Raw genomic sequence first — 23784 nt, forward strand, 5'->3', positions numbered from 1 at the left:
GAGAAAGCCACTATGTGGCTTTGGATTAAGAGGGCTGATCCGTGGCCGGTTGCTGCTGGGACGCAAGTCGGGGCTTGATCAACCCCGGCTGGGTCGCCTGGGCGAGGGTGTCTGATGTTGTGAGACCCAAAACACCCGATGACCCCAGGTCACATCACTGAGGATGTATCTTTCACACTCTTGGTCATATATACAACCCATCACCCTATAATCACCCTTCCCAATACAATCAGTATAACAGGTGACAAAGTATTTCAAAGCTTCAAATCTCTTTAGGACGGCACAGTGGCGTAGCAGTAGAGCTACTGTCTTACAATATCAGAGACCCGGGTTCTATCCTGAGAATGGATGCTTGACAGTACGGAGTTTGTACGTTCTCCCTGTGACCTGCGTGGGTTTTCTCCAAGATCTTCATTTCCTCCCACACTCCAAAGATGTCCAGATTAATTGGATTGGTATAAATGTAAAAAACCATTGTCCCTAGTGTGTGCAGGGTAATGTTAGTGTGCGAGGATCGCTGGTCGGCGCGGACTCGCTGGGCCGATGGAATGTTTCCGCTCTGTATCTCTAAACTAAACTAAACTCATCATCTGGCCACTTTACAGACCTAAAATCAAACAGTCTATTTCCCTCCTGTCTAGAAATGGCTCGCGATTCCAGTTCACAGCTGGGCTAATTCAGCACAACATAAGGCAGTCAGAGATTCACAGAATCAGTCTCCCATTGAGACTGTCTGTGGCCATCAGCTATGGAATGTGCCTGGTGTGAAGGGGAGTGTGCATGTATGCTGCTGGGGGAGGCAGCAACATTGAGAAGTTGGGGGGTGGGAGAATGACTCCTCTGCTTGTTGGAAAGAGAACAATTTGAATTACCATGTTGTCTGTGATAAACAAATTCCTGCAACGTGAGTTTTAAGCAATTTGCAAACACAGGCTGCATGAACTCCATGAAAATATGTCCCAACAGGGCTTCACTTCTTTAAAGTAAAGATCAGCACTAACTGGAACAAGCAGCTATATCGGCAATAAATGTTAACAGTTTCAAAGTGCTCAAGAAATTCAGCGGAACAGGCAGCAGACTGAAGAAGGGTCTCAACCTGAAACGTCACCTATCCAGAGATGCTGGAGTTATGCTGAGTTACTCCAGTATTTTGTGCCTCTTTGGTGTAAACCAGCATCTGCATTTCCTTCCTACACTAATAACCGTCACCTTCCTTACAAAAATGTTTTGGGTTTTTTTTAAACGCCACCATTAACGACAAATTTACCACTTTAAGCATTCCCGACTGTAATCTCCTCACTGTATCCAGCAGGCCACGAGCCTGAGGTCATCAACATTACATCCAAGAGACTCTCCAAGGGGCTGCAGCAAACATCAGCACTTCATGTGCCAACGTTAGGTCAACAATCCAAAGCCACAAACCACATCGAGTTGAATGAAACGTGTGGGCTGCTCAAACTTCAAGTAACCCTTGCTTTCCCTCTCTCTCCATCCCTCCCCATCCTAGTTCTCCGACAGGTCTGACTGTCCTCCTGATTACATTTTTCATTGTATGCCTCATTGTCATCTTTCCCTAGCTAACAATGATCTATTCTACATTTTCCTTGCACTTTATCACCCATGATGTCTCATTTTCACACCCTACCCTTCCTTATCTCTGCATCTCCTTCTCCCCGGACTCTCATTCTGAAGAAGGGTCAGCCATTCCTTCTCTCCAGAGATGCTGAGTTACTCCAGCATTTTGTGTCTATCTTCCGAGTTGAATGAAAACTTGTTCCTCAACAGAACCAAAAAGATGCTGATCAATGTGGAGTCAGATTGTTGAAGGGCTGTGACTTTGAGATTTTGTGTTGGAAAGAAGGGCCTTGTGACTTTTTGTTACAACAATGCATGTGGTGTGTGTGTAAGATTTAATATGGTGATTGTCTTTTACTTGACATTCGAACAGGTTCCCAGTGTAGGGGGGGGACTGCAGATACTGGTTTACACAGAAGATAGACCCAATATGCTGGAGTAACTCAGCGGGACAGGCAGCATCTCTGGAGAGAAGGAATGGGTGACATTTTGGGTTGAGACCCTTCATCAGACTTCAGGGAAGTTGTCTGGAAAACTGAATAATGAATCCACCGGTTCCTAACCAGGGGGTCGTGACTCAATATGGGGTCACATGGATAAAAAGCGGGATCACAAAGACACTTGATGCTGTAATTATGGATAGATGTATTGTTATCTTGGCCTGGTAAAGGGCCTGTCCCACTTTCACGGCGTAATTCACGGCCTCTCCCGAGTTTGCCCTTGACTCGTACACACAGCATGGTCGTCACAAGGTCGGAGGAGGTCGTAGCAGGCCGTGATGCTAGCCGTAGGTACTCGTGGCATCAAGTAGGTCGGAGCATTTTTTCTCGCATGATGAAAAATGTCCACGAGTAAAAAAGGTTGTGAATTAGGTTGTGAAAGTGGGACAGGGCCTTAACTGAGTTACAACCAGCATCAGTTTGGGACTGAAAAATGGTCCTAACTTTTAAGTAGAGCTATGCTAAACAAAAAGAATGGGAAACATTGAACAAATGCATGTATTCATTTATTACCCATTTATAGGCTGTTATAATTCTACATAAGCAGGTGTATTTGCCAACCTCAGAGCTCTTTTGCTGGGAAGCTTGCGTTTCTCTCTGTGTGGTCACATCTGTGTGCTTTCCGAGAGGGTAGGTTCTGCATTTAATTTATTTTCAGGTGGTGATGGAATGGAAACAGTGATCGTAGAATGACCTGTCCCAGAGGCTGAAGTGGTCTTTGTGTTTAGTTTTAGTTTAGTTTCGAGAAACAGCCCCTTCGGCCCACCGAGTCCCACACCGACCAGCAATCCCTGCACATTAACATTACCCAACACCCACTGGGGACACTTTTTTAATATTTACACCTCGCCAATTAACCAACAAACCTGCACGTCTTTGGTGTGTGGGAGGAAAACGAAGATCTCGGAGAAAACCCACACAGGTCACGGGGAGAACGTACAAACTCCATACAGTATGACTGTATGGCAAATTAAAATCCTCATATGTTGCAAAACATACTTGGCTAATAAAGTATTATTACGATTACGATTATGATACAGACTAGCACCCCCTAGTCAGGATCGAACCCATGTCTCTGGCGCTGTCATGCAGTAGCTCTGCCACCTTATACTGAGATGACTTAATCTTCCCAGTGGTTGGACACAAATTCCTACACCCTCACACCTTGGTTCAGTGCCCTGGCACCCACCACGACTTTGGAACTTATTCCTACAATCTCCAGGATTTTGCACATAATTAAATCCAGGAGCAATTACAGTACTTCCTCTTTCGTAGAGAATAAATGTGGCCAGATATTTAGTGCAATTGTTTCCAGGAACATTCCCGGTTCCTGAGAAACGGCAATACGCAAGTCCATCTCACTCTCCCTCAGAGGCCACAACTCCTCTGGCAGCTTGTTCCATACACCCACCACCCTTTGTGTGAAAATGTTACCCCTCAGATTCCTATTAAATCTTTTGCCCTTTACCATAAACCTATGTCCTCAGGACCTCGATTCACCTGCTCTGGGCAAGAGACTGTGCATCTACCCAATATATTCCTCTCATAATCTTATACACCTCTATAAGATCACCCCTCATCCTACTGTGCTCCAGGGAATAGAGACCCAGCCGTCTCAACCTCTCCCTACTGCTGAGACCCTCTAGTCCTGGTAACAGCCTGGTAAATCATCTCTGCACCGTCTCCAGCTTGCCTGTTGAGAGCAGGGGTGTGAGAGGTTGTAATCAGCAGGCAGAGGTGCCCTGGTGAGGGAGTGCTCACTCAGGAAGTGCACAACAAACTACTTCCCTTCTTCAATCATCTACTTCATCATGAACCTGGGAAACTCAGCAGCAACTGTCCACCCTTTAACATGGATAGGACAAGTTTGGATGGATATGGGCCAAACGTAGGCATCGTGGGACTAGTGTAGCTGGGATATGTTGGCCAGTGTGGGTAAGTTGGGCCGAGGGTCTGTTTCCACACTGTCTATGACTCTATTTAAACCAGGCTCCCTGTTCACCGGGGAAGCCTGGTTAAAATATTCCATTTCCCCAGTACATCCTGTAATCCATAAATCACCTTACCGATCCTGGCCCACGTGTGTGCGCGACTGGTGAAAGGCAGGACCTGCCTCAATCACCTCCCTCTGGCAGTTTGTTCCATATACCCACCTCCCTCTGTGTGGAAAAGCTGCCCCCCTTAGGCTCCTATTAAATCTTTCCCAATTTCATCTTAAACCTCAGTCGTCTGGTTCTTAATTTCCCTATTTTGGGTAAAAGACTCTATGTATCTACCCTATCTCTTCCCCTCATAATGATAAACACATCTATGAGATCACCCCTCACCCCCCTGCGCTCCAAGGAATAAAGCTACAGCCTGCCCCCACCTTTCCCTATAGCTCACGTCCTCAGGTCCAGGCAACATCCTCGTAAATGTTCTCTACATGCTTTCTAGCTTACCAACATCTTTCCTATAGCAAGGTGGTCAAAACTGAACACAATACTCCAATGTCTTGTACAACTATAACATAAAATCCCAACTGCTATGGTCAATACCCTGAGTAATGAAGGCCAAATGCCGAAAGCTAGGGCCCTGCCATTCACTGTGAAAGTCCCTTCGAGCCAGCACCGCCATTCATTATGATCATGGCTGATCATTCAGAATCAGTCCCCTGTTCATTCTTTCTCCCCATATCCCTTGATTCCATTAACCCTGAGCGCTATATCTGACTCTCTCTTGAATATATCCAGTGAATTGGCTGCCACTGCCTTCTGTGGTGGAGAATTCCACAGATTCCCAACTCTCTGAAAAATCTTATCCCTCAGAATACTCTAGAGTAACTTGCGTATCGCAGTTGTTAGCTTTATAGTTCGCAGGTTTTTCTTTGCAGCCCTTCTTAAATAGAGGCACAACATCTGCCACTTCACCCGTGCCTACAGGCGATTCAAATATCTCAGCCAGGATGCCTGAAATGTATTCTCTAGCTCCCCACAGTCATATATCTGATCAAGCCGGGGAGATCTGTCTGCCTTCATATGCGTTATGGGCCTGTCCCACTTACGTGGCTTTTTCGGCGACTGCCGGCACCCGTCATAGGTCGGCGAAAATTTTCAACATGTTGAAAATTCAGCGGGGACCAGAAAGACGCTACGACTCTTTGGGCGACTGAGGAGACTACTCACGACCATACGGGCAACACCCTGGCGACATGTCGCGGGGTGAAACCTATGGTCGTGAGTGGTCGCCCAAAGAGTCGTACCATGTTCTGGCCGCCGCTGGGTTTTCAACATGGTGAAAATTGTCGGAGACCTGCAACGACCTATGACGGGTACCGGCAGTCGCCGAAAAAGTTGTGTAAGTGGGACAGGCCAGTTAGGACCTCCTCAACCATAAACCTTGCTCAACAGAAGCCAGCAGCAGGGACTCAAGCACTGTTCAGGCTGTTTGCTTTCTGTTAAACCAGACATGGCCACCAAACAAAAATGCCAGCTTTGCCTCTTAATTGCTCTTAGTTATCAAAGGAACTTCTCCTTTCCCAAATTACATCTAACCTGATAGAATGTTCAAAGATAGTAACTGATGAAATAGGTAGAATAAGCAGGATGTTTCTTGCGTTCACTAGAGTTTGCAAAGATTTTACTCTGCATTGTCCTAATTTTGATTACAGTAATGCTTTCTTTGCACTCAGGAACTTTTTTGTCATTTAAATGCGAGGCTCCAAAAGAACAGAACTTTTCATCAGCCCTCAGCTTCACAGGAAGAAGCTCAAGATCCTACGAAGCCAAAGCTATCACATTTTATTCTGGCACGTTTGACATGAATGTTTCCAAGAGAGGCTGTGCCAAGATTCTGATCATCAACACAAGCTAAAAGCATGATCCTCTCATGAACAGCAAGAAATGGAAAGTCTCCACAGCTTTACTGCTCCTAAATAAAAGCTTAGCACTCTGTAAGCATTGTATATTTCTGATATTGTTGCCAAGTAATAACCTTCAGCACACAATTAAAAGTGAATTTCAAATCTTGGAATGTGTGTTCCTGGCAAGGCGGATATTTACTGCCATCCTATGAAAAGCAGCACTGGGTTATTCTCTCGACATGCTTTAGTCCATGTGGAGAAAGTATTTCCTCAAAATACTGATGGCTCCGACACCTATGCATGGCTTGCTAAGTCACTTGGTGTGTGACTGAAGCCACACACACACACGTCTCCTGGCCTAAAGATGATTTCTCAACTTTGACTTTTTTTTTTTAAATTACAATCTAACAGTTAAATAGCTACTTTTACAAATGTCATCAAGTTCTGGAGGTTTTTAAACAGAATTCCAGACTGGCACAATGGGGCTTGAATCTCATATTCTCTGGTTTACTGACTCAGGCCCCTGGATAGTTCAGATGTAACCACTGCAATGAACAACACATTTAGCCTGCAAAACAGAATGAAAATGTAGCATTGTTAAAAGACCTCCTGCCTGAGTGTAATCAAGAAAAAGCTAATAAAATGCCCAGAGGAGGAGACATTGATCCTGGTTGAAGCAAGAGATCTATCTTCGGTATAAACCAGCATCTGCAATTCCTTCCTACTCAAGAGATCTTAATGGTTAGAAGGGAGGAAAAAGTGAGAAGGCCCAGAGGTAGGGTTGCCAACTTTCTCACTCCCAAATAAGGGACTTAAATAAATTCCTGGTGGCAATTCATTGACTGACTGGGCCGTGGCTGAGAGAATGATGAGTTGGCCCGGATGCTGGACTGCACACAAAGCCCAGCTGGCGGCCAGCTGAGGAGTTTTGGCCCAGGCGCTGGGGGAGCGCAACATCGCGCACAAAGTCCGGCACCCATGAGAAGGAGTGGTGGTGGTGGGGGTGGTGTCAGCGGTAAGCGAAGGTCTGAAGGACAGACAGCTGGCCGGGCTGCCGACCGACGGGGCCACGGACGAGGCGCTGTTGCTGCACTCCATGGGCTGCACTATGTCGGGACGGGTGAGGCAGGGCCGGATGCGGCGCTCTGACCCGACAGTCCCCTCGACCCGAGTAGTAGCAGTCAAATACAGGACAAGGGCGGTCCCATATGGGACAAACCAATTTAGCCCAATATACGGGATGTCCCGGCTAATACGGGACAGTTGGCAACCATACCCAAAGGAGATATTCTGGCACAAAGGACGGGGGTGGTGGCACGGCGGTAGAGTCGCTGCCTTACAACGCTTACTGTGCCGTAGACCCGGGTTTGATCCCGACTATGGGTGCTGTCTGTACGGAATTTGTACATTCTCCCCATGACCTGCATAAGTTTTCTCTGCAACTCTTTGGTTTCCTCCCACACTCCAAAGACGTACAAGTTTGTAGGCAAATTGACTTGGTACAGATGTAAAATTGTTTCTAGCGTGTGCAGGATTGTGTTAATGTGCGGGGATCGCTGGTGGGTGTCGGACTCGGTGGGTTGAAGGACCTGTTTCTGCGCTGTCTCTCTATATTGAAACTAAGCTAAAGGAAGTGGAGATGTCCAAAAGTGTGGAGTTGGAGGGATACAGATCCAATGTTAAGGAGCTGAACAGGCTGAAAAAGGTTATAGAAACTGGGCCATTGTGACATGGGACGGAAGCAGAGTTACTGGAAGACCTTAGGACTGGGCACGGCTTCAGAAATTGGTCACTGACGGAGCTGTGTCCAAGTATTTTACATTTGAGGCATTGGTGTGTTGCCAGCATCCAGTAACTTTATCACACTAAGGTGAAACTGGACAAGGCAGAGCAGGAAAGGTCAGTGAAGTCAAGTCAAGTCAAGTCAAGTTTATTCGTCACATACACATACGAGGTGCAGTGAAATGAAAAGTGGCAATGCTCGTGGACTTTGTACAAAAAAAACAAACAAACAACCAAACAAACTACAAACAGAATGGAGTGAACAGTGAATATCCTGTTGTGCATCACCAGGGGAGATAAGTTCAATTTCTGTACCAACTTTGTTTTGAAATGCACCATTTTATTGATTGCATTGAGAAAGGGTGAATGGTCAATAAAAGAAGCTTAATGTTAATAAAATACCAATTAGGTTCTTTTTCCAGTGGAGGGGTTCCCTGACAAGTTCACTTGAAACGTAGCAATAACAGTTCTAGCTGAAATGTTTGCCAACACCCTAGTGCCCGTTCCATAGAAGTAAATAATGGGATACATTTCCTACCGACCAGGCAATCCTTAAAATAGTTTCCATTCGGAGCCTCAGCGTTAACCGACATGTCAGAGAGAATTACATTCAATATAACAGTCATCACAAGATTAAAGACAGGCCACACTAATTAATGAGTGAAGGGGTGCAAAGATATGATTGAGGCAATACCAATCCAATGAAGAAGATTCTCGATCTAAAACGCTACCTATTTATTTTCTCTGGAGATGCTGTCGGACTCACTTACTCCAGCCTTTTGTGTCAACCTTCAATCCAATTATGTATTTGAACATAAACATAGCACATAGAAATAGCACGCGATTAATCTATGACTGTAGCTTCGTCAATACCCAGTAAAGACCACGCAAAGAAGCAAAATAGCCAGGTTCCTTCATTCAGAATGCCCCAGAGTGAACACTTAAAGTGATTAAAAAAGGATTTTATAGGAAATGCAGCATCCAGTTTACGCACAGCGCGATCCCATAAATAGTAACCAGGTGCTGGCTGAGGGATAAACATCACTCATAACATCAGGGAGCGTTTTATCCTGTTCATGTAAATGTTGTCATGGAACTTCATTGCAGCAACCTGTGGGCAGACTGCCTTTGGCTTAGAGACAAATTGCTGGAGTAACTCAGCGGGTGAGGCAGCATCTGTGGAGAGAAGGAATGGGCAACGTTTTGGGTCGAGACGTTTCGGGTCTGAAGAAGGGTCATGACCCGAAACGTCGCCCATTCCTTCTCTGCAGAGATGCTGCTTCACCCGCTGAGTTAATCCAGCATTTTATGTCTACCTTGGCTGTACTGTTCTATGTTATATATTTTAAAGTAGATCACAACACACGCTGACGTTTCCTACCCACAAAATCCTTCACTAAACATCTAAGTCGGAAGACATTCATACTTCACAGCTTAGTGTGGTATTCTCTGGGCTTTAGACCACTATTATGTGGGTACCTGTGGTTGTGGGCGATGGAAGCAATCCAGTAATACACTCGGCCCTCACTGCATGCAGGTTACATTTGCGCAGTATCAAAGTGAAGTGTAAGTTTTTTCTTAAAAATATATTTTTCAGGTTGCAATAGACCTTCATTGGAAAGGTCAACATTTATTGCACGCCATTAATGTCTCTTGAGATTGTGGTGAGTACGGAACATCTCATGGGTTGTTGGAGCTGCAATCATCCAGGCAAGCTGAGAGTATTCAATTGCATTCCTGGCTTGTGCCTTGTTATGGGGAAAAACCTTTAGTGACTGGGAGTAAGGCACTGCGGGATATCCACTCTGACAAGCTCCTACAGCAGTGGTATTAATGCGGTTGATGCAGATGAGCCCACAGAATGTTGACGATGAGACATAGCAATGGAAATGTCGATCAGATTTTGGAGCAGGAACATTACTTGCCACTAATCAGCACACTTGCTTAAATGTTATCCGAGTCTTTTCCACTTGTAGATATGGGCGGCTTCACTAGCTGAAGAGTTTCAAATAGAATTGAGCATTGTGCTGCTCCAAGTCTATCTCCCACTGCTGACCTAAGGATGGAAAGAATGTCACAGAGGCCTGGGCAAACAATCCGGTCGACTCTCTGAAATTGTGGTGATGTTTTGATTCAGTTACAATCTTACATAGAGAAGCCATTACCAGCACACATGCTCTGAGTTATTAGTAACCATTAGGCACCTATAAGTTCGACAAATTGGCAATTACTTCTTAAAGCAAGGAGTTTTGAGAGTGCAGGAGCATTTGGCATTAAGCAGGGAGTTTGGAAGAGATTCTGAGAAGCAACAGCTTTAATGAAAGAGAGATCTGTTTAAAGGTGGGAGGAGTGGTCACTGGCCAAGAGGGGGGCTGTGGACATTAGAATGTACTAGCTCTGACAATAGTCTCTGAGGGAGCTGTTACAAGCAATGGGGGATGCAAAGTTTTCAGATGAAGGAGACTTACAAGTTATGGTGTGGAAATGCCAAGAATTATTTATGAAGAACAAGATCTCTAAAGCAAAGGCATTTCAACATGATCTCACTTCCTATTCCCCTAACATTTCCACTTTCTGCAGAGACTAATACTTCCACATTTCTTTAGCTCACTCATCCCTTACCACCAAACCTGCCCCCTCCCTAAGTAGACACAAAATGCTGGAGTAACACAGCGGGACAGGCAGCACCTCTGGAGAGAAGGAATGGGTGACGCTTCGGGTCAAGACTGTCTGAAGACAGTTTGAAGAGGGGTCTCGACCCGAAACATCACCCCTTCCATCTCTTCAGAGGTGCTGCCTGACCCGCTGAGTTACTCCAGCATTTTTTGTCTATCATCGGTGTAAACCAGCATCTGCAGTTCCTTCCTACACCCTTCCCAGGTACTTTCATTTGCAACCGCAGAAGATGTAACGCCTGTCCTTATACCTCTTCCCTCACATCCATCCAGGGAGCCCAGCATCCTTTTAAAGTGATACAGAGGTTCATATGTACCTCTTCAAACCTCGTCATTCGGTGCTATTACAAACCCACTGACTCCCACAACTATCTGGACTATAATTCTTCCAACACTACTCTCTGCAAAGACTCATCGCCTACTCCCAGTTACTCCGTCTACGCCGCATCTGTATCCAACATGAGGTGTTCCATACCAGGGATGCCCTCATTCTTTAGGGCATGGGGGTTCCCCTCTCCCATCATAGATGAGGCCCTCACATGTCTCCTCGGCACCCCCACAGCTCCGCCCTTGCTCCCCCTCCCCTTCATCCTTACCTCCCACCCCATCAGCCGTCGCATTCAACACATAATCCTCCGGCATTTTCGCCACCTCCAACGGGATCCCACTACCAACCACATCTTCCCATCTCCACCCCTTTCCGCCTTCCGCAGAGACCGTTCCCTCCGCAACTCCCTGGTTAACTCATCCCTTCCCACCCAAGCCATCCCCTCCCCAGGTACCTTCCCCTGCAACCACAGAAGATGCAACACCCGTCCCTTATACCGCCCCCCCTCGACTCTGTCCAGAGACCCCGACAGTCCTTTCAGGTTAGGCAGAGGTTCACTTTCACCTCCTCCAACCTCTAAATGGCTTATCCCTTATTCTTAAACTGTGGCCCCTATTTCTGGACTCCACTAACACTGGGAACATGTTTCCTGCCTCTAGAGTGTCCAAACCCTTAACAATCTTATATGTTTCAATAAGATACCCTCTCATCCTTCTAAACTCCAGAGTATACAAGTCCAGCCGCTCCATTCTCTCAGCATATGCCAGTCCCACCATACCGGGAATTAACCTTGTAAACCTACGCTGCACTCCCTCAATAGCAAGAATGTCCCTCTGCAAATTAGGGGACCAGAACTGCACACAATACTCCAGGTGTGGTCTCATTGTGATATGAATCGATTTCTCCAACTGCATTCCATCTCTCTCTGTCCCTCCCCCTCCCAAGTTGCACTAGCTTCTTGTTTTCACCCTACAAACAGTTAACAATGGCCTGGTAGACACAAAATGCTGGAGTAACTCAGTGGGACAGGCAGCATCTCTGGAGAGAAGGAATGGGTGACGTTTCGGGTCGAGTCCCTTCTTCAGACTGATGTCAGGGGAGCGGGCGAGACGATAGAATGTAGTCGGAGACAGTAAGACTGGTGGGAAAACTGGGAAGGGGGAGGGGATAGAGATGGAAAGCAAGGGCTATTTGATCTTAGAGAAGTCAATATTCATACCGCTGGGGTGTAAGCTACCCAAGCAAACTATGAGGTGCTGTTCCTCCAATTTGCACTGGGCCTCACTCTGACAATGGAGGAGGCCCAGGAGAGAATGGTCAGATTGGGAATGGGAGGGGGAGTTAAAGTGCTGAGCAACCTGGAGATCAGGTAGGTTAAGGCAGACTGAGCGGAGGTGTTCAGTGAACAATGGCCTGTTTCCTTTATCATCTTTACATTTTGCGTATCTTACACTCATTGTTCTTTAATTCTCTACATCATTGTCTATGTCTCTCGTTTCTCTTATCCCTAACCAGTCTGGAGAAAGGTCTCGACCCGAAATGTCACCCATTCCCAATACTCTACTCAACCTATAATCAATCCTCCCCAACCATGAATCCACCAATCACTCACTCGGTTTTGTTCCACTCTCCACCCCTCTTTTCCAGCTTTCTTCCGCCTATTCCATCAGTCTGAAGAAGGGTCCCGACCTGAGTTGTGCTTGTCCATTCCCTCACAGATGCTGCCTGACTCACTGAGTTACTCCACCACTTTGTGTTTTACCCAGGATTTCAGTATCTGCAGTTCGTCGTTCAACAATCTAACATGGTGTAAGTGCAGGGCCGAGCTGTCACCCAGCTCACATGTTAATGTGTGTAGACGTGGAGGCTTTCAATGTGTTGGTGGAGTGTGTGTCCGGAGGGAGTGATAAAGACAGGAATGAGTAAAAGATGCGAGTAAGCAATGTGTAGGAAGGAACTGCAGATGCTGGTTTACACCAAAGATAGACACAAAATGCTGGGGGAACTCAGCGGGACAGGCACTTAAGTAACCCTTACTCTCTCTCTATCACTCCCCCTTCCTAGTTTTCCGACCAGTCTGACTGTCCCCCCTGATTACATTTTATTTCTGTATGCTTCGTTGTCACCTTCTCCTAGCTAACAATGACCTTCTACATTGTCCTTTGGTCCCCTTTGATGTCTCGTTTTCACACCTAACACTTCCTTATCTCTGTTTCTTCCTCTCCCCTGACTCTCAATCTGAAGAAGGGTCTCCACCCAGAAACGTCATCCACTCCTTCTCTCCAGAGATGCTGCTTGTCCCGCTGAGTTACCCCAGCATTCTGTGTCTATAGTTACATGTAAGTAACATCGTGGGTGAAGCAGATACAGATATAAGCATCTGATTTAGTCCATCCAGAGTCCGGCTGCTACCACGGGAGGAGAACAAGGGAGGAGGGTTCAGTAACCAGACAGCAGGGTGCATTCATGGATCATGGCATGCCAGAGATGAATGCCTGGAGTCCCTAAATGGAACTAAAATCGGAACTCATCTCTCCCTGCCTCTGGACAGCATTAAGCAACAAGATCGTGAATGATTTCACTGGTGGAAAAACCTCTCTCATCTCCACGTTGCCAACTGGGCTGTCACCCCAGGATACTGAGCCGACCACCCGGCACACTGCATGCACCCTTCCCCTCGGCCAGCGGCGGCTGTGCTGTGCTGTCCTGTCAGCAGCCGGCGTTGATTTCCTTGCCATTCCGGCCAGATATTTGCCAAAAGACTTGAACTAACAGTTAACACAAACAACGGACAAACACGAGGTCTTCGCAGCTGGAGGGTCAAGACCTGCACCAGCCAAACTTTGCAAAGGGACAATCCTCCTCGCCCGTGTCCTGACCCACCCCCGTCCCCAGAGTACAAGCGCTCCTTTTACCAAACTAGGTTAGGACGTGGCTAAATGCGGTTCTGCTGGAAAAAAACTCGATGCTGATTTTTACTGATAAAACATTCTCCGTCCATCACACTGCGATGTAAAGCAAGAGGCACTGTTTTATTCACATTTCAGGCGCCTGCTAGTTGTTTCTCCAGCGCAGTGTGTGTAGTGTCCATTCACCTCTGGTGAAGGTGCAGACAGAGGTGTTACCCTCATCGTCCAGCCCGCCCTCTCTCCCACCCTCCCTGGCCGTCCTTACCTTCCAGAACCTGGGCGGCGACGGTCCCTCGGTAACAGCAGAGCAGGAGCAACATCTGGGTCAGGGTGGTCTTGCAGAACCTGCCACACAAACGCAGTCCGGGTGTGGAGGGCAAAGAGAGAACAAGTCAGCATAAGACGGGCAATGAGGGGGCAAAGAGAAAGGAGGGGTGTGTGGGGTCACAGCTCTTACCTGTGCTCCATGACTACTGTGAACGAGCTGATCCCAGCTATGACCACATGGGTGGGAGCTGCTTCCCAGTCTACCTCCGCCGTCAGCCAGCCAGCCAGCTCAGCGACTCACAAAGGCTCCAGCAGCAGAGAGCCGCGATTTTCCAACTCGCAACCACTGTAATCTGAGCTCCAGGCAGTCAGTTTGCGCAGCCTGGCCTGGAACCCCCCTCCTGCTGACCGGGACCTCCCTCTTTCCCCACCTCCTCTTTACAGAGCGGAGAGCTGGGAGATCCCTCCTCCCGACCTGACCTGACCCTCTTTCACTCTGTCCCAAGCCGCGAAGGGGCAGCCAGCTCTGTGCTTTCCCTTAACAGCCCCTCTCCAGCTGATAGTGACAAAACAAACTGCTGGAGGAACTCAAGATAGACACAAAATGCTGGAGTAACTCAGCGGGCCAAAGGCAGCATCTCTGGAGAGAAGGAATGGGTGACGTTTCGAATCTTTTTCAGTAGTCCAGCACGTTGTGCTTTGCTCAAGACTCCAGTTGCATCTGCTGTTACTTGGATCTCCCTCTCCAAACTAAGCAGTTGACAGCAACAAAAAAACAAACTTGTCTGAGGACCTCAGCGAGTCGGGCAGCATCTGTGAAGGGAAATGAACAGACGATGTTTCGGGTCAGGACACGTTTTCAAGACCCTACTTTGTTCTCCCCCAGCTGAAACAAATCTAGCACCAAACGCCAACAGAAATTGCATAGTCGGCACCAACTAATGAGTGCACTTCACAGCCATAGCAGAATTGGCCAAAGCCACCTTTCAATCTCACCTCACCTGAAGCATAGACACAAAAAGCTGGAGTGACTCAGCGGGTCAGGCAGCATCTCTGGAGAAAAGGAATGTGTGACTTTTCGGGTCGAGACCCTTCTTCAGAACTGAGAGCCTGGGGAGAGGGAAACTAGAGGTACAGAGAACAAAAGAGTGAAAGGTATGAAAAGACCAAATCAAGGCCAACAATGAGGATCAAGGAAAGGTGGAGCTCACAATGGTCCATTGTGGGCTGTGGAAGAGGTGATAGCGAGATGGTATGGACAATGAAACCAAGCAGGAGGCGAGCGAAACTAACAAGACCTCTAGGGTGGAGGGAGGGATGGAGAGAGAGGGAATGCTAAGGTTATTTAAAAGTAGACCGAAGCCAGACACAAAAGGATGGAGAAACTCAGCAGGTCAGACAGCATCTCTGGAGAAAAGACATTGGTGACATTTTGGGCCGAGACTATCCTCGGTTCAAACCACCGCCTGCAGTTCCTTCGTACACAGTATTCATACCGCTGGGTTGTAAGCTTCAGGACACCCGAGGCATACTCTTTTGGTTTAGTTTAGAGATACAGCGTGGAAACAGGCCCTTCCATCCACCAAGTCCGCACAGTAACACTATCCTATACACACGAGGGATAATTTCACATTTTTTTTTACCAAGCCAATTAACCTGCAAACCTGTATGTCTTTGGAGTGTGGGAGGAAGCCGAAGATTACGGAGAAAACCTATGCAGGTCACAGGGAGAATGTACAAATTCCGTTCAGACAAGCACCCGTAGTCAGGATCGAACACGGGTCTCTGGCGCTGTACGGCAGGAGCTCTACCGCTGCATCACCGTGTCTTCTTCCTGGCGACTCCCACAGTGTGGAGGAGACCTTGCTTCCCCTTCAGTTCTCTAGGTTCTGTGAGGGCAGAATCTCAGTGGCAGATGAAGCTGGGGCTGCTGATGGGGTGTGTGGTTGTATCTGCGGGGATGAGGTGCTGGGCTACTTCCATCATTCTCATTTGTTCTCTCCAGTTTTGCTCAATTGATGGGAACCTTTGGGACATGAGGCACGATATTGCAATGAGGAAATTTGTGAAGAGTATTGGAACAATGACACACAATCCCATTCCGTTCCCTGGGGTGGACACTTTGTTATATTCATAGTTTACAAGCCTCCATAGAATCATCGAGTATTGGAGTCATACAGCGAGGAAACGGGCCCTTCAGCACAACTTGCCCACACTGGCCAACATGAACTATACGATAGAACTCTATTTATCCCAGGGGGGAAATTCATGTGCCAACAGTCATAAAACACAAAATACATGAAACATGAAATTAAAGTGACGAGTGGAAAGGATTGAGGATGTGCAACAAAACCAAAATAATACAAAATAAATAGGAATTAAATAAGTAAATATAAAGGAAAAGACAATCGACTGTTGGTGCTGGAACCGGAAACTAAAAAAGTCCCAGCTACACTAGTCCCGCCTGCCCGCGTTTGGCTCATATTCCTCCAAACCTGTCCAATCCATGTGCCTGTCAAACTGTTTCTTAAACGTTGGGATAGTCCCTGCCTCAACTACCACCTCTAGCAGCTCGTTCCATACACCCATCACCTTGTATGAAAACGTTACCTCTCAGATTTCTATTTCAGCTGCTCCTCGACCTACGATGGGGTTACGTGCCGATAAACCCATCGTAAACCGAAGTCGCAGTCGAAAACGCATTGAGATGTATTGCGACCACGTGACCGGAAGTGACGCACGGCTCGCTGCCATTGCCGAGCGTTTGCCGATCGTAAAGTCAAAATATCACAAGTCGAAGCATCGTAAATCGGGGAGCATCTGTAAATCTTTTCCCCTTCACCTTAAACCTACGTTCTCTGGTCCTCGATGCACCTATTCTGGGCAAGAGCCTCTGTGCATCCACCCGATCTATTCTTCACATGATTTTATACACCTCAATGAGATCACCACTCATTTTATACACCTCTGTAAGATCACCCCTCATACTCCTGGGCTCCAAGGAATAAAGTCCCAGCCTACTCAATCTCTCCCTTTAGCTCAGATTCAGATTCAATTTTAATTGTCATTGTCAGTGTACAGTACAGAGACAACGAAATGCATTTAGCATCTCCCTGGAAGAGCGACATAGCAAACGATTTGAATAAATAATAATAAGTGTCCGGGGGGGGGTGGTGATTGGCAGTCACCGAGGTACGTTGTTGAGTAGAGTGACAGCCGCCGGAAAGAAGCTGTTCCTCGACCTGCTGGTTCGGCAACGGAGAGACCTGTAGCGCCTCCCGGATGGTAGGAGGGTAAACAGTCCATGGTTGGGGTGAGAGCAGTCCTTGGTGATGCTGAGCACCCTCCGCAGACAGCGCTTGCTTTGGACAGACTCAATGGAATGGGATTGTGTGTCATTTTTCCAGCTCAGACCCTCTAGTCCTGGCAACATCCTCGTAAATCCTCGCTGTACCCTTTCCACTTGACGACATCTTTCCTATAACATGGTGCCCAGAACTGAACACAAAATTCTAAACGCAGTCTCTTATATAACTGCAACATGACCTCCCAGCTTCTATACTCACCTCCCAACTTCCACTCTATTCTATTCTAATCTATTCTATTTTATTCAAGATTCAAGATACATTTATTTGTCACATGTGCCAATTGGTACAATGAAATGTGTGGTCACCATACAGCCATACGAGTAATCTATTCTATTCTATTCCATTCAGAGAATATTTACTCAGTCTGCACAATTTCTCTTAAGATGCTATACCTGCCATACCAGCAACCACTGGGCTTCTTTCACTTCCTCTGTTACAAGTCTATCCTTCCTAAGGCTTGGAAAGTAGAGAGCTAGAGAGCTCTTTTTAATTGAGGCAAGATGATCATGTACGTGTACTCAAATCCTTTTGCAATGATGATTTGCAAACTATTTGCCTTTCATATTGTTAGTTGTACCTGCATAACATCCAATAATCCATGAACAAGGAGATCCAGAAGCCTCAGAAAAGAAAAACGTTCAATCTCTCACCATTTCATAAATACTTTGTCTCCTTTTTTTCAACCACAGTAGGTGACCTCACATTTTTCCACATTTATGTTCCATTTGCCTTGGCCTTTCAGATTCACCCAATGCCATTTGCAAACTTCTCTGAAACACGATATGTATAGGTTGAATGAGTGGGTGAAAACTTGGCAAATGGAGTTTCATTCAGATTAGTTGACTGTCATATATTCCAAGAGAACAAGGAATTCCATTATATCAGGAAGCAATAAAATTCCTTGTTTGCTTGAAGGCCACGGAGTACACAGTATCCATGATAATGACAGATACATCAACAATAACCACAAATGCAATACAGCAGAAACGTTCAAAGATAATAGTGCAACCTGAAGAGGTGCAAAAAAAATGAAAATGCAATCATTGAATGTAGTAGTTAAGGTAGACATTGTGATGTATCAACTAGTGGAGAGTATTAGATGAAGGATACAGGAACAAGTTAAGGGGAGGGGAGGGATCATTTAAAACTGAGATGTTTCAGAACTTCTGGCAGAGGGTGGTGAATCTGTGGATTCTCTCCAAAGATGTTTTGTAGAACTTAGATAATTGGAAATATTCTTGAAAAGAGATGAATATTTCAAAGATCAGGGAATTGAGTGCTATGTAGAACCGCAGAACTGACACAAAAAGTGGAGTTGAAGTCTGAGGCAGAACAGCCACAATAATTTTGAATGTCAGGATGGCCATGTCCCATTCCTGCACCCATTGTGTTCTTTGAGTTCCCCTTAAAGATCATACTGCTACCGAGCTTTGCATTAGAAGCATATGTTGATATATTATAATTGATCTCATCTAACACGTTGATATTGATTGTTAAATGACAATGGTAGGATGAGCCACAGTAATTGAGGTCAGAAGTTTAGTTTAGTTTAGCTTAGAGATCCAGCCCTTCGGCCCACCAAATTCACACCAACCAGCAATCACCCATACACTTATTTCATCTTACACACTAGGGATAATTTACAGAAGCCAATTAAAATTGGCAAATAAAAATGCAAATTGGAGGGACAGCACCCCAGCAGTGTGACTATTAGTTTCTCTAACTTCAAGTAACCCTTGCATTTCCTCTCTCTCCATCCCTCCCCCACCCAAGCCATTGTACTAGTTTCAAAGGTAGACCAAAATGCTGGAGAAACTCAGCGGTGAGGCAGTATCTACGGAGCAAAGGAAATAGGCAACGTTTCGGTTTAAGACTCTTCTTCAGACTGATGTGAAGGTGGGGGGTGGGGGGGGAAGAAGAAAGGAAGAGGCGGAGACAGTGGGCTGAGGGAGAGCTGGGAAGGGGAGGAGAAAGCAGGGACTACCTGAAATTGGAGACGTCAATGTTCATACCGCTGAGGTGTAAGCGAAATATGAGGTGCTGCTCCTCCAATCTACGGTGGTCCTCATTCTGGCCATGGAGGAGGCCCAGGATAGAAAGGTCGGATTTGGAATGGGAGGAGGAGTTGAAGTGCTGAGCCACCAGGAGATCAGGTTGGTTATTGCGAACCGAGCGGAGGTGTTGGGCGAAGCGATCGCCAAGCCTACGCTTGGTCTCACCGATGTAGAGCAGCTGATACCTAGAGCAGCGGATAGAAACATAGAAACATAGAAATTAGGTGCAGGAGTAGGCCATTCGGCCCTTCGAGCCTGCACCGCCATTCAATATGAGCATGGCTGATCATCCAACTCAGTATCCCGTACCTGCCTTCTCTCCACACCCCCTGATCCCCTTAGCCACAAGGACCACATCTAACTCCCTCTTAAATATAGCCAATGAACTGGCCTCAACTACCCTCTGTGGCAGAGAGTTTCAGAGGTTCACCACTCTGTAATGATGTAATAGATGAGGCTGGATGAGGTGCAGGTGAACCTCTGCCGCACCTGGAAAGACTGCTTGTGTCCTTGGATGGAGTCAAGGGGGGAGGTAAAGCGACAAGTGTAGCATTTCCTTCGATTGCAAGGGAAAGTGCCAGGAGAATGGGTGATTTGGGTGGGAAGGGACGAATTGACCAGGAATTGACTACGGAGGGAGTGGTCTCTGCGGAAAGCAGGCAGAAGAGGAGATGGGAAGATGTGGCCAGTGGTGGGATCCCGTTGGAGATGGCGAAAATGTCGGAGGAATATTTGTTGTATGTGACGGCTGGTAGGGTGGAAGGTGAGGACAAGGGCGACTCTGCCCTTGTTACGAATGGGGGGGCATGGGGAGTGAGAGTAAAGTTACGGGGTACAGAAGAGACCCTGGTGAGAGCCTCGTCTATGGTAGATGAGGGGAACCTCTGTTCCCTGAAGAATGAGGACATCTTCAGGAAACGGGGGTTCTCCTCTCCCACTATAGAACGTACAAAATCCATACAGACAACACCCGTGGTCAGGATAGCAGCCGTGTCTTCGATGCTGAAAGGCAGCAACTCTCCCACTGCCACACTGTGCTACCACATTGCTGTTAATAGAGATAGCTGGAAGTTGATAAGGCAGTATGATGCAGTGCAAACGTCACCCATTCCTTCTCTCCAGAGATGCTGCCTGTCCCGCTGAGTTACTCCAGCATTTTGTGTCGACCTGTCTAACTGTGTCTTCAATGTTGGGATAGTCCCTGCCTCAGCTGCCTCCTTTCATACACCCACCACCCTTTGTGTGGAAAGGTTACCTCCAAGATTCCTATTAAATCTTTTCCCATTCACCTTAAACCCATGTGCTCTCGTCTTTGATTCACGTATTCTGGGCAAGAGACTCTGTGCATCCACGCAATCTATTCCTCACATGATTTTATACACCTCAGTAAGATCACCCCTCATCCTCCTACGCTGGAAGGAATAGATACACAGCCTCCTCAACCTCTCCCTGTAATTCAGGCCCGCGAGTCCTGGCAACATCCTCGTAAATCTTCTCTGTACCCATTGCAGCTTGACATATTTCCTATAACATGGTTCCATGGACTGAACACAGTACTTTAAACTGGGTGTGAAGGCCAGACTTCCATCCCAGCAACATTACCCAGGAAGACGGCAGCACCTCAAAATAGTGCTTCACAACCCACGCCTCCTGGGCAGAGACAGATGGGCAGTGGTTGCAAGCTTCATGTTACAAATAGGAATAAATTCCCCGAGACATCAGCTGGACAAAAACAGATAGGCAGGGAGTGGGGTTAATTGGAGAGCTGTTTCAAAGGGCCGCATGGACTCAAGGAGTGGGAGGTCCTTATCTGTGGCAGGGTGACCTGTTGACTGGGTCTCAGCATAGTCGGTATTCTACTTGTGTGAGCAGGATCCTCCGTTGATGAACAGACCCCCACGAGGACACTTCCCCCCATTTAAAAACATCTCCCCATGTGAACAGTCTCTTTGTGAACAGTCCCCTCCCCTCGTGAACACACCTCCCGCACGGGAACATGCCACTAACTTGTGATCACTCCTCCCCGCGTAAACTCCTCCTCCTGTGATCACTCCTTCCGCAGTGATCACTCCTCCCCTCGTAAACTCCTCCTCCTGTGATCACTCCTCCTCTTGTGATCACTCCTCCTCTTGTGAACACTCCTTCCGCACGGGAACACGCCACTAACTCGTGATCACTCCTCCCATCATCACCAGTCCAGCCCTTGTAAACAGTTATCCCAATGTGAATACTCCCCCACGTGTTCACTCCTCCCCTGGTGACCAGCCCTCTCTCGTGACCAGTCCTCCCTAGTGAGCAGTTCTCACCTGGTGAACAGGAGTCCACTCCCAGGTGCACGAAAAGGCTTCCTGGTTTCGCTTCTCCTGTCATACTTGGCTTGTGCGAGATTTACAGTTAATGGTGGGCGGGAAATACCACGTGTTCCTGGCACTGAACTCTTGTGGTAGAAGCGGTTGGTGAGTGCACAGCAGGAATTTGGCACAACTCGCCAGCCAACACCCGTTCATCAATCATGACCAAAGACAACTTCCTCACATCCAGGCCACCATGAGATAACCGCCACTGGTTGGCATCATTCTGACGGCACCAATTTGTTCCCCGAACCCAGCCGCACACCACATTCCACCCTTTTCTCCATTTATCTCTCTCAGTGGGAAAAAACTGCTTGGTTATCTAAAAATGGAAGATTATTTAATGATTATTTAGTGACGTGGCTTAATAGGATTTATATGCCTGTGGTACAAAGGTGTCCTAAAGTTCCTTTTCGTCAATGAAGTGCTCCATCAGGTTTAGAGTGCGATTTTTGTGATATTTCTTTTCCAACAACTGATTTTTTCCAATTCAGTTTGGTTTAGTTTAGAAACAGGTCCTTGCGCCCATCAAGTCCGCACCAACCCCCACACTCTAATGGGCCTGTCCCACTTAGGCAATTTGTTTAGGCGACTACAAGCGACTAGGCTGTTGCCACACGGTCGCCAGGGTGTCGCCTGTACGGTCTCCTCAGTTGCCCAAAGAATCGTACCTTTTTACTGGTCGCTGCTGGATTTTGAAGTGTTCAAATTGTTGACGCCATCGATCGTAGCCTGACGTAGGTGCCATCGCCAGGATGATGTAGGTTGTCGCCGGTGCTGACTTCGGTGAATTCCATTGGCGACTACCTACGTCAACTTAAGTCAACCGGCGACAGGTACCGGCGACTGAATTGCCTTGTCTTCAGTTGTCACCGATAGGGTCGTACTTGTCGTAGCTTGGGCATAAGTTGTCGTAGATGTGGCCGTAGGTGGATGTCCTAATGGGACATCGGTTGTCGGTAGCTTGGCATAGCTTGACGTTGACTAGATGGTAGTTTGCTGTAGACATTGTCATAGACATTGTCATAGGGGGGTCCAGTCACCGTTTTTTGGCGACCTGCTACGACTATGACAATCGCCAGGAGTCACCGAAAAAAATCGCCTAAGTGGGACAGGCACATAACACTATCCTACACACATTAGGGGCAATTTACTTTTACACCAAGCCTACAAACCTGTGTGTCTTTGGAGTGTGGGATGATAACTGAAATTCTCAAAGAAAACCCATGCAGGTCACGGGGAGAGCGTACAAATTCCGTACACACAGCACCCGCAGTTGAGATCATACCCGTGTCTCTGGCACTGTAAGGCAGTAGCTCTACCGCTGCGCCACCGTGCCACCTCATGGTGGTGTAGATTTGCTGGGATTTCAGAGACAAACGATGCTGCCTGGGTCTACTCCAATATCCAAGACCCTTCATTAAATAATTACTGATCATGCTCAAGGAAAAGCTCTAGAGTGCTAATTATTTTTTCTTCCTTTTCTTTACACCATGAACTAAGCTTGAACTTCAAGCAAAAGCAAAGTATTGTATTGTATTGTATATCTTTATTGTCATTTCCTGAGTATTCACATACCCAGAGGAAACAAAAAAACGTTGCTCAACCAGTGTCCATTCAGTGTGCATTCAAAATAAATAGAAATAAAAATACATGTATCATGAACAAATTTAACACTCTACTAAACATTCAACAGACGTTCCGATCGGCAGCGGCACAACAGTGGCTCTGCTGCAGTGTGTCCAGGTTGGTGGTTGGTGCGCGATACTTTGGCAGGGGGCAAAATCCATTTAGCAGCCTTATAGCCTGTGGGAAGAAGCTGAGGAGCATCCTGCTGGTTTTGCAGCTAATGCTCCTGTACCTCTTCCCAGATGGCAGGATGGAGAATATGTGATGCGATGGGTGGTAGGAGTCTTTGATGATGGAGATGGCTCTGCTGATACATCTCTTCCTGTATATGTCCAGCAGGAAGGGGAGTGGAGCACCAATAATCCTGCTTGCGGTCTTCACTATCCTGTCCAGTTGGTGCCGTTCGTACGCCTTGCAGCTCCCAAACCAGGAAGTGATGCTGTAGGTCAATGTGCTCTCGATTGTCCCCCTATAAAAAGTCCGTAGGTGTGTAGTGGGGAGACCT

The 23784-nt window shown here is 47.0% G+C and overlaps 1 protein-coding gene across 1 annotated transcript in view; it reads right to left on the bottom strand.

The window, feature by feature from the left end:
* Positions 1 to 14170, bottom strand: part of LOC129696582 (collagen alpha-1(XVIII) chain-like) — a 294981-nt gene extending 280811 nt beyond the window's left edge. Inside the window, exons 1-2 of the mRNA XM_055634630.1 lie at positions 14068 to 14170; positions 13876 to 13955 (exon numbers count right to left, since the gene is read on the bottom strand). Of these exons, the coding sequence (XP_055490605.1) occupies positions 13876 to 13955; positions 14068 to 14078 (91 nt within the window). The 5' untranslated portion in view covers positions 14079 to 14170. The remainder of the gene's footprint in view (positions 1 to 13875; positions 13956 to 14067) is intronic.
* Between the last annotated feature and the right edge of the window lie 9614 nt (positions 14171 to 23784).

The sequence above is a fragment of the Leucoraja erinacea genome, chromosome 4, assembly GCF_028641065.1.
Source record: "Leucoraja erinacea ecotype New England chromosome 4, Leri_hhj_1, whole genome shotgun sequence".
NCBI lineage: Eukaryota > Metazoa > Chordata > Chondrichthyes > Rajiformes > Rajidae > Leucoraja > Leucoraja erinaceus.